Source organism: Parambassis ranga, chromosome 12 (assembly GCF_900634625.1).
Source record: "Parambassis ranga chromosome 12, fParRan2.1, whole genome shotgun sequence".
NCBI lineage: Eukaryota > Metazoa > Chordata > Actinopteri > Ambassidae > Parambassis > Parambassis ranga.
In genome coordinates this window covers 11604894-11617013 of record NC_041032.1, presented here as the reverse complement: position 1 = coordinate 11617013, position 12120 = coordinate 11604894, and the positions used below count along the sequence as shown (strand labels likewise).

General features: G+C 42.0%; 1 protein-coding gene across 15 annotated transcripts in view; it reads right to left on the bottom strand.

The window, feature by feature from the left end:
* fnbp1b (formin binding protein 1b) overlaps positions 1 to 12120 on the bottom strand; it is a 46001-nt gene that overhangs the window by 9916 nt on the left and 23965 nt on the right. For 8 of the 15 annotated variants that reach the window (XM_028417154.1, XM_028417153.1, XM_028417155.1 and 5 more), the window contains exons 5-10: positions 11689 to 11751; positions 10254 to 10358; positions 6384 to 6512; positions 5710 to 5856; positions 4176 to 4367; positions 2541 to 2729 (exon numbers count right to left, since the gene is read on the bottom strand). In XM_028417154.1, coding sequence (XP_028272955.1) covers positions 2541 to 2729; positions 4176 to 4367; positions 5710 to 5856; positions 6384 to 6512; positions 10254 to 10358; positions 11689 to 11751 — 825 coding nt within the window. The remainder of the gene's footprint in view (positions 1 to 2540; positions 2730 to 4175; positions 4368 to 5709; positions 5857 to 6383; positions 6513 to 10253; positions 10359 to 11688; positions 11752 to 12120) is intronic. The other 7 variants (XM_028417162.1, XM_028417164.1, XM_028417163.1 and 4 more) reach the window with 2 other exon arrangements.

Genomic DNA, 12120 nt, shown 5'->3' with positions numbered 1-12120 from the left:
GACTGGATGGATTACACAGCTGATGTGCAGCACAAAAAGGCTCTCCTGCAGAGGTAGACATCCTCCCACCAAGCAGAGAGGCACAACACCCCACCTCCACAGGCTCTATCGCTCTAATCCCTAAAGTGATACTATGATCTCCTTGCAGGAAGCGGCAGAAGAATATGATTGTACTTAATTGATTTTCCTGTAGCTTTATTCACATAACATCATTCAAAGTAGGTGTTACTGGTATTGGTGTCACATCTTCTGACACACAAAAAGATATTACAGCTAACAATTCCTGCTACAACTTTTGACTTTTGGAGCTTCACAAAATGAGAAGTTCAGGCAATAAAACGCTAGTGCTTGTAAAACCTGGTTTAACTAAATGGATGTGTTCAGAGGCATTAGCCCTAATCTGCATGTGCCAGTGAAAGAGAATGGCTGCTGATGTGCCTGAAAGGCTTTGTTTACAGGATTAACCATGCACCTCCTGTTGCCTTTTACTGACCTATTATAAAGAAGTTTCATCCCCAAAAAGAAAGCAAGAATCTAAATCAGACAACATTTAAAGATATGGAAAACACAAATTTTCATGAGACATGAAAAGAAGCACACTGTATGCTTTACAATGTAAAGTCATGAGATATGGAAAGGTATTCCCTAAAAGGCTTTCTACTCTCATGCACCTCTCATGAAATGTTACAGTAAGGTCAGCCTCTTTAATCTGTGTCTAGCTGAAAACAATGCATCTAATTTAACGCTGTATGTATCTTTATAAGAGCTGTTTCAGCACTTCCGCTTTCAGAAAACGTGCACTTCCTGCTAGATCTGTGCAGCTCTAGAAAAAATACACACTTCCCCCTTTTCTCCTCATTTTAGTGATTTCCTCTACAACATACTCACACACAGCACACTGCACTGTTGCAACATATTGTTGTTTTGTTTTTTCAGACGTCATGTTAGCACCAATTCAATTTACTTTGAGTAACTGCTGCCCTTTCAGATTATGAGCGTAAACAAAAATGATATTTGTGGGGTCCGGAAGGAACACTGGGAGTTGACGCCTATTCCTGAGGTCAGGGAGAGCTGAAAGGGTGAAGTGAATAACGGGAAGGCGTGCTATGACCTTCCCCAGCGACTGTCGCCCAATGGCTCTGTTACAACACACACTGGACTCCAGAACAGGAACTGCTGATGACACCCATCAGGCAACTGGCCTGGTGCTGATAAAACCACGCTTCGAAAACATACTCTCCTTGATTCACAATGTGAGGTTTAATCCACTAACCTCTATCACGTGCAAAATAAAAAAAAAACACAATCTGCCTCCAGCACAGACTGCAGGGAAGAGCGCAGGGAGCAACCACAGTCTCCATGCTACTTGCTAGTTTCTGTCAGAGGAGGGGAGGAGGGTGAGAGGGGCTGTCACTGTGAGCACAGTTAATATGAGGAACGAAGGGACAAGATGAAGAGACTGCTGGTGAGTCAAACAAGTACCATGGATTCATAGTTATGCGCTACAGAAGCATGCTACAGAAGCACAAATGTTGAGCACTGTATGAGTGAAGGTGAAAGGCCTTGTATTGCTGTTGACTGTACCTTTTTAATGCTACAATGTGGATAGGTAAGAAGGTAATACACTGTTGTCATGTGTGTTTGTAGGCGATTATCCTCCTCCTCTGTCATTCTGACTGAGGGCACACAAATTATATTACTGCTTTTATTAGGATGCTATATGTAAATATAGTACTTTGGGTCATGTGGCTACAGTATTACAGATACTCTACCTGATGATGTAGTATTACATTATTTAAATCTTGCAATACTGTGATATTTATCAGGTGCAGATAGACATATACCCCATTCACACTGGGGAAATAAATCTGGCTAAAGCGGGATTAGGGCCGCATCCAGATGTATCCAGATGGTTTTTTTCTGAGTGTGAACGCAAATGTGGCTAGTGAATCCGGCTAGCAACGTGATACTTCCAGTTAGTGACATGCTACTTCCGGTTAGCGATGTGCTACTTCCGGATCACGGGGCGCGACACGGGCCAAAAAAACGCACGACGCATGCGCACACGTGGTCCTACTGCGGCCTGAACGGACTCTGTATATTACGAGGCGGAACCTAGTGGTTTGGAGGACCGCAAACAAGCCGGATTAACCCGGATTGAGTGCGGACACGCTTGTGTGCTAGCCAGATTTGAAAATAGGTCTGAATTTATCCAGCTTAAAGACTACCCAGATACAATCCTACTCTAGCTGGAATGACTTTCTCCAGTGTGAACGGGGCCTTAGTCATTATTGTTTGTTATTTAAATGTATGTAAATTTTCACACTGTGGCTTTGAAGTACAATTTGTACAGTTAAATGGGAATATAAAAGCTATTTTGGGACTGCTGTTTCTTTATGATGATACCACGTAGGCATTATGACCTTCATAGGAGAAGTCCTTTGGTTCACTTCACCCATACAATGTTGCAGAGCTCAGGTACAGGTGTAAACGTACACACACAAAAACATGCACAAAGCCTGCCGGACACACGCACTTACCCCTCGCCTCAGGCTCCGGAGGCAGTGCATTTTTGGTTTGGAGGTCATGAAGTCGTTGAGGCGGTGAGAGAGGGGCTCCTTGTGCTGCTTGGGAGACTGGGGGTCGTTGGGAACAGCAGAGGGTGAGGGCGGGGATGAGGCTGGGGGGGCAGGTGGGGGCTGGTGGGGGGATGTTAACAGGGACATAAGCTACCAGTAAGAGAGGGAGCCATGACGAAGAGGAGGAGGACGAGAAGGAGGAGGAGGAGGCGGAGGAGGAGGAAAAACGTGGAAGAAGAAGAAGAAAAGATGGGGGCAAGAAACCAACGAAAAAGACAAAGGAGGAAAAAGGAGGAGGGAACACAAAACGAAATAAATAAGCCTCCTACAAATATTAAAAAAGAAACACACAACAGAAAACCCAAACAAAACATAAGCAACGACCAAAGGAACGTCAAACCTAGTGTATGAGTTGAGTGAAAAATAAAAACACAGATAAAACATAAAAACTGTTAAAAAGAACAAAACAACCAGAGTGAGTAGGAAGCGTGTTAAAGCGAGCAGCTGCAACAAAGCAAACAGCAGAGTTTCAGTCAAAGCGCATGCCAGCTTCCATTTTGGAAATCCTTTTTCCATTTTTTTTTTATTTCCTGAATCTCATTATCATGCCAGCTAAGACATTCAACACATCCCCAAGGATATCAGCAGCTGAATTTTTGAGGTCAGTGTCAGACTAATCTAATTTGGAACCTGACTACATTATTTATCCACCAGAAGTGAAAATATGAAGCAGCAATGAGTTCTGAGATACCACCGGCAGCACATGCATGGCATAGTGTTTCAGAGATACGTCTCGGTCATAGAAAGAGACTCAAAGGTCAGTAGAAACCCTAATTCTGTAAAGCAGTACTGTTATGTTTGCATGCATCTGTGCAGATTAAGTGTAAACACCCTTTTCAACACTACACATAAAAACACTGGGATTTCATCTGAATCTGGCACTGCATACACCTCCTTCCAGTCTTTCTATCTCTTTCACACACACACACAAACACACACACAATTTGTCACTGCCTAATTCAATACCCACAGTGCAACCAGCCCATAAGACAGCCAGAGATCATCAGTTTTCAGAAGCAGGAACCCGAGGGAAGCTACTCGGAGCTGATCACCAGTCAATGGAGAAAAAAAACGACGGCGAGGGGCGACTGTTACTTCTGATCTGACAGCAGCAAAGTTAATATCTGCCAGTTGAGACCATCCATAGAGTGAAGGTAGAAATGCATTAGTGTGTGTTACAAAAGGGAGGCTCCGAAATCAGTAAATCAGTGAGGGTGATCGCCAGGGAGAAGGGAACGGGTGGCAAATAATAACAAGAAAAAATGGCAATACTAACAAAGAACTAACAAAATATTTCTTGAGCTTGACATAGTAACTGAAGGTCAAAACGTCTACACAAAAATGGACATAAAATAAATGCATAATCAGTACTAGCAGTGTAACAGATACAAACGATAAACACATATACAGCCACAGCAGAACAAATAGTACATAAAACAAACTCCATCCCACCCCACATTTCCCTGCAATGCAAAGTGACCTCCAAGTGTGTTCGAGCGTGAACATGACTGTGTTTAGTGTTCATTCATGTGTTACCTTGTTCTTGTTCTTAATGAAAGGCCACAGTTTGCCCTTGCTCTTGCCAGTCGGCTTCTCTTTGACTTCTCTAGAGTTGGACAGGCTGGTCTCGGATACCGTCCTCTTCATGGCCTGGCCGTAGTCCTCAAACTCCACATCTCCTGGGGGCTCAAACCCAGACTTGTAGGACTCGACCACCTGCTTGGAATCCTAGTAGGAGTCAATTGCAGCCATTAGTTGTCTTATCTACACTCTAATTTACATTTTTTTTAAATGTAAAACCATGACTATAAAGACAATTTCTGTTTATTGAAACTGTCTGCTTAATCAGGAGGTCTGTAGATAAGATGAAATACAGTGTTCTGCTGTTTATAGTACTTCTGGCCTGATAACACTTATTGAGAATGTTGTGAAAACCGAGAGGCAGAGGGACAACCATTATCCAGTTTGTGGGCCACAGAAGAAAGAGGAAAAGACCTAAATCTGTCAGGCAAGAGTTATGACAAAACACCGAGGTCGGGGACACAGCCAGGCTCCTCAGACACAGGAAGGAGCACATTAATCAGCTTCAGTGTACATCAGGCCTATCTGAACTGATAAGGACAAAGAGGGTCTGGTTGGAGTCAGGGTCAGGGGGTCAAAAACCTGCTTGCATGAGGGAGGAATACGAGAGGAAGAGAGACAGACAGAGGGAGGGAGCATGTGATACGTTATTCCCCACTGTTGTTTACTGTAGCAGAAATGCTGGAGGCTGGAGTCATCTCCCTGGAGCTGGGCCATACACCCACACACACACACACACACACACACACACACACACACACACACACACAATGCAATCCCTGATGATGGTCTTGCTTTTTGTCTTACAGCAAGCAGCCAACATGTGACATCGCAATATTTTACTCCACTCACTTCCTCTTTGACACAGGCAAATGTTAAGTATCCAAACAATAATAACAAGCAATGAAAATCTCAAATCTCCTCCTGTTTCCATGAGGTATTAAATAATAGTTTAGCAAAGAAGATTAGCAAAGAAGATTGAAAACACGCTCATAATATATGAAGCTACAGCAGCTGACTGGCTTTGTTTAGCAAAAACACTGAAAAGATTAGCAACAGAGAGAGAGAGAGAGAGAGAGCAACTTTGCATGTAAACATTATTGGCATGTAATAATAATAATACAACAGAATTTCCTGTGTAAAACCAGTGGAATGCCCCTTTAAGGGAGAGTACCATGTGTATTTTTACCACTGGAAGTAGTTCATGGGGAAAACACAGCATGTGCTTGTACCTCATTGATTTTCTTACTCCAAAGGGGAGGTCACCACACAAATCAGATCAGCTATTCTCTCAGTTAAAACGCAGCCCTCCCACAACCCTTCTGTTATTTACAGGTGAGTTGTTTTTATTTTCAAAATGTCCCCTTCTGGGTCCCATTCTGCGTGTAGACTTGTTGTGGGTGGTGACAGACAGCCTGGCTGAGTGAGTAATATGTCCCACATGGTGCTGCGTGTGTGAGTGCACATAAATATCATTCCGTATACTCACAGTCTTGGGCTCGATGGACTCAGCGGCTTTGGTCATGCCATCTAAACACTTCCCCACGATGGGCAGAACTTGACGATCCACATCTGCAAATGTCTTCATACACACTCCTATCCTCTCAATTCTTTTCTCCTCCATGTCCTGGAGTTTCTACATGACAAAGAAAGAAATATTCATACATAAATATAAGCCTGGGAAGAAAAAAACAAGCAGAGAACAAAAAACACTTTACTTTAGTGGCCATTTGAGGTTTGCTCAAAAATGGAGGCAATACCACAGACGTGCATGTTAACGCCAAAAACTGAAGCTTTCAACGATTGTTTTTTATTAAAAATTAGACTACAAGCGTACAATCTGTCAAACTGTAAGAAACATAGTTGTATCAAAAGACTTGTAGCCTTAATGAGGACAGCCTGTTAACCACAGTGTTTCCTGCATGTTGAAAATGAATTTTTAGTACACCACCCTTGGGGTATTGAGGGTAGTGGGCTGCAAACCACTTTTAATTCACAAGCTAACAAATGACTGCACATGAAAGCACACATTTTGGCAGACTATCAAATCAGCCATATTTGTGCCACACACCAGGCAACCTAAAAAAATTATGGTTTTAACCCCCAAAACAGCTTTCTGAGTGCAACTTGCATGGCAGGACACATCACAACTCTTGTATTTACCTGGAATATGTTGGGGATAATTGTGTAGTAATGGTCATTCTGCTCCTGGTTGAACTTTTGCAGGTATGAGGAATAGTCGCCCTTACTGTCTGCCGCCATCTGGTGCCTCATCTGAGCTTGCTGTCTTGCCTGATGAAGCAAACACACACAAACATGCACATTTAAGACTCTTCACTAACCATCAGTATCTCTAATATATGTTACACACACGCACACAGCCAGAGTATTCAAACCTAAATAAGTTGACATATTTGTGCATACCTATTTCTCATGCATACAAATAAACACACAGAAGTCGTGGACGCACGGTCACAGGTGCAAATCTGAGTCAGGAGGCAGTGACAGCTTTTGGCAGTAGATCATATGTAGGGCAGAATAAACATATAAAAAAGGAAGACAACAGCCTGCACTGGCTGCAGAATGGTCGGATTTGGATTTTGACTGCCCGCCCGCCCCGTCTGTGCTATCTCTACTTGATAATGTTGATTATTTTTAAGCTAGTTCAGTCTAAAGGGAAGGAAGGCAGGCAGTCAAACGCAGCAAGAGCAGCCTATTACAGATCCACAGTAAGCAGATGGAGATGAGATTATTTCAGCTAGACAGCATGTGGTGTGTGTGTGCGCGTGTGTGTTCATGCAGCTAAGTGCTCATATCTGTTTCCTCTTTACATCATCCTGAACAGGGTCGACACAAAAAAAAGTAATTCATTAGGTCATCTATAATAAAATTCCCATTATAATACTACGATTGCAATCAGCATCTTAGCCTATGGAATGCAACCACACATTATAAATGTGAAAGGCAGAGGAGAGGACATAATAACCCTGATCTGTCATAGTCCAAGGGGAAACATTTAAAAGGACATCATCCAGTTTTCACCTACACACACCAATCTGATGCAAGAGCAGAGTCTTTCACACTCACACACATATGGGTAAGCAATCGAGGGCATGATAGAAAAAAGGAGGACATCAGAGTCGAGACACTTGTCAGATACAAAGGCACATTATTTCCAGCATACGAGGGATGACAGATAATACCTCAGTGGAAAATGATAGTCACAGCTTACGAGAAAAAGAATGTGAAAAGCTAAAAAGCACATGTGAGGGTCCGGCTGTTTATAAAGCAGCCAGTCAGCATGCATTTTAAGCTAATGTGCTGTGTTGCTGTAGGTGCATGCAAAGTCAACTGAATCTGTGTTGAGAAATGATGTGTTATCACCATGGTAACCTGGCAGATCACAAAACATGCTGCTGTGCAGCCACATCACATCCTGTTGTCATTTGGAAATTACCTGTTTTGCTTTGCCGCTCAGCGAGTATTCGTGTGTGCATTTCTATACACATATTATCCATCAAAACTGAGAATGAGGAGGAGAAATAATGGACGCCACTGACCGACCACAATCAGACAGGACAGGGCGTGATAACAGACCTATGTTCTATGTGTCAGACTACACAGGAGACTGTGTGTTTGTGTATGTGTGTGGAGACATGAGTCGAGACAGTGTGTGTCCCACAGATATAAAAAGGTTTTCTCCCCACTGGACCTACCTTATGGGAACTTCGCTTCAAGGCATGGCATAAAATAAATATACAAACACACACATACACAAAAGCATTGTTAGCCGTTTCCAGCTAAACAAGAAGTTGCCATAGATGCACTTCCTAGACCACCGGGCGTGTCATCACTCAAAAAAGGGAAGTTGGTACCAGGGTAAACAAACAAAAAAACACTAAAATACTGTAATTGTAAACCGTTTTACATCAGTAGAGGCTAAGGAGAAGTAGAAACCAGGCTTATGTAAGTGTGTGTGTGTGAGGGCTGAGGGGGTTCCTCAGATAAACTGTAACTGCCTCTGTGGATATCTGGACTGAGTATCCAAACCCCAAATTGAGGGATTTGTTTGCCAGAGGTGGAGAGGGAACAGTTAGAGGTTTTGCTCCAGCTGCACAGAAAACCACAACACTCCAGCTCAGCAAACAGCAGCTTTTTTTTGCATAAAAGGAAGACATCACATTAAAGACATATCCTGGATCTTGACAGTTTGTGAAATATTTTCTTCTTTTGTGTTGATGTGATGCAGATGTGTTGACAGTAGTTAAACATTCAGCTCTAGCATATCTCTTCTTTAACCCCTGCTGGCCTGTTCAGTGCCACCCAGGACCATTCTGTTTTTTTTTTTAGGATGACTAACACACAAACACATCTTAAACTAGGGATGTGACATTTCATCCCTTCTGGAGATAAATACTAAAATAAATGAACACAATGTCTCTGCAAAGTCCCTCAGAAGATGATTATTTTGGATTTCTGATAAAATAAATAATGTATTTAAAAAATGTTAAATAGTCTACACTAAACGGGTGTGCGGTCTGCGTTCCTTGTTGCATCTGAGACGCCACAATTCACTCACCTGTGGCTGACAAATATTCAGTAACCTTTTCCTGACCGAAGCCTATGTGAGATATTTTTAGTTCAAAGATTATCGGAAAGGCGACAGACTATTACAAGGTTTGGAGGGTGAAACATGATATAGCAAATGTAATGACAAAAGTGAGATGACTATATAGACCTTAAGCATTGAAGCTTACATGTCTGAATCACAGTCAAAGGAATTCATTCAATAGTGTTCATAACACAGACAAAGAGGACAAACTACACCGACAAGTGTCTGTTAGGCGCTGATGTAAGTTTTGGCTGTTTCTATTCTAAGTTCTTCCTTTTTGGACAATGGTAATGTAAGTAAAAAAATTAGAGCTGAGTTCCATCAAATCACCCACAGATGAAGGAACAGGAACAGAAAGGGATGCCTAATTGAAAGTTGTGTCATGTGAGTGCGTCTGCGTTAAAGTGAAATTTCTACACCTTTAAAATAAAATATAGTATAGTGTGAAAGGATAATGCATAACATAAAATAAATAAATAAATAAATAAATGAAATCTCTTTCTGCCTTGAAGCAAAGTGTCCAGTAATGAGTCACGTGAGACATTTATGAATCATCTGCTTTGTATAACTTCCTTTTACAAAATTCTGTGTAACGTCTGAGTCTTGCATGCTTCAATAAATGAAAGAACTGTAGTCAGAGACAACACAACTCTTGTTTCAACACTGTTTTCTTGAGCTGCTCTGCCTTGTATTTCCAGTTGAGTTCAGTGTTAGCCTAAGCCTATTGTAGGTCTTTGGCTGTACGTCCAGAGTGTAGAAAGGCTCTTTATTCCAGCCTATATTTGCATAATAATCGGGTCTGAACTGTGTCAACTCTGAGCCTGAGCTCTGCTCCAACAGCTGATGAAGCAGCAGAAACACGCGCTGCTGACCCATAATGCCTTGCGGCCGTGGGAGCTGTGTGGGTTAAAGGCTGAGATTTTTTTTGAGGGCTCTTTTAATTGGTCATGACAACAGGAAATGACATCAGCCACAGGCCCCACGGGGGCTGCAAGGCCTGAGAATCAGATAAATGCTGTGCTTTGATTTATTTAACAGAACATATAATTACAAAACACCAAGCTGTGCATTTGGTTCTAATTCACAGTGTGCACACACACACAAGCACACACACACAGAGCCATCGACACAGGCGTCTCTTCAGAGCAGAGAGTTTGGTGGCTGCTCTACAGTGATAACAAGGACTCGGTGCTGCTGCCGAGACAATGCCAGCCTTTACACACAGCCCCTGGCATCAAACACATGCTCAGTCAATCTTTGCTGAATGAGTAGTCAGGGCATGGAAAGGGTTAATGGAAAGCAGTGAGAGAGAGGGCAGGGTGCAAGGTGAAGGTGGGTGAGAAAGGCCAGGCGATTGTGTGAACCATGGAGGCTATAGGATGTGTGTAATTGGTGGTTTGCCAGAGTGAGATGACACATACCTTTTCCACATCAGCCTTAGTCACGTTAATGTCGGCATCCATCTTCTCAAAGTACTGCTGTGCCCTGTCCGCCTCTTTACAGTCCCTCTCAAATCTTCTTTTACACTGAAATAGGAGGACATCAGTCTTAACATAATACGCAGCAGCAGGACCGCTGTTTAACCTGACCTTTAAATAAGCATAATAATAGACGTCATAACATGTACGTATGCGTCATATACATTTCAGGCCCAGCATTGTGTGCAGCAGAGGTTAGTGTCTGTCATTGACACAGCAGCGGGGTCTGTTAAAGTCTGCAGTGTGCAGATTAAACAAATGTTCATAGTGGTCGTTTGTGTACAGAAAAACAACCATTCATCCAACCCCTCTTTCAACCCCTCTGTGACTGAACAATCACTGTTTGTTGGGGCCAGTGTGCACTCTGAACTGTGCCTATCTGCCTTGAACACAATGGTATCATTGAAACCAGAGAGAAGTTTGAAGGAGGACAAGGCAGTTATGCATCTCTCACACACTCTTTCTCTCCCCACGTCAAAAAAAGGGCCAGGCAGAGATAAGAAGTGGTGCTCTGTGCAATCTCTCTTTTAGCTGCCTTTGCTTAGACAAATAAAACAGGCGATCCTGGGCCTGCTCTTAAATAGTTTTCTGCAAAGTAAGGGTCTTTTTTCTGTCAAATCTGTTCTCCTGCCCGGTCTCCATTACAAGCTAAAGAAATTGCACATTGAGATTTACAGTTAGGACAGAACAAAACGTCTTCAGGGCTTTGTACAGGGGCCTTTTTCAAACAGAAATTGACCTTCTGTCTTTGCTTCCTCAGTTTTTGATAATGACTATATATTTTACAGTCACGCAGATCCTCAGAGAGTGTCTGGTGCAGCATGTGCTTTAGCATCATGTGGCACTGATGTTGATGACTGCCTTGAGCAATGACAGTCTACAAAGCCCTTCTACATAGTTTTTTTCTGCAATGTTATATCTGTATGATTTTATTAACATCTATAGATTGTAATTGTGTTAATTATATTACTAGTTTTTAACCAGCAGAGGCTGTCAAATTATTCTTTAAGCAATAATTGTGCATTCAGATTTTTTTGTTTGGCAAAGAAATTACAGTACATTCAAATAACGAGTATAATGAATACCACCAAGAGTGTGGGACCATAATTAAACATGTGTATTTTCTTGTTTTTTAGCAACCATTGTTAAGGCGCAAAACTGCCCCTTGTTATGTGGGATTATCAACCAGATTTTTTTTAACAAATAATATTATCATAATAATTTCCACTATTAGTGGTTTGCAATGACAATGACCTCAACTGTTATTCATATTTGTTCCGTCTTCTTAGCCAACAAGAGGAATTTAGGAGATTTAAAACAGATTTAGAATCAACACTTGAAAGCCACTGTGCAAAATCACGTAAATGGGGTCACTTACCGATTCCAGCTGTTTCCATGAACTCTCAATGTGCTGCTGTGCTTTACGCCCATCATGGAAATGCTGTTGAGGAAAGGAAAAAAATTATCATACAACTCATTAGTTTAATTAGGATTTAAAAGCAGGAGAACCTGACCGTGACATATCAGGGATAATCATTTAGAGGCAGTCTCAGCCATACCATTAACTAGTATGAATATTACTCACAGCATGACAGGAAAGTATTAATGCAAACTGGGAAAGTAGGGCAAATTCAAACACTATACTGTGGTTGTATTAAAAATGATGACTGCATAACCCTCAGGCTTAATGCAGATAGATTTGCCCATGCTCCAACAGATGGCTGTGAGTCTATTTGATTAAAGAGAAACCAGATCATCACCTTCCACTTGCTCACCACAGGTGCAACAGCAGTGCTCCAGAAAATAGGTG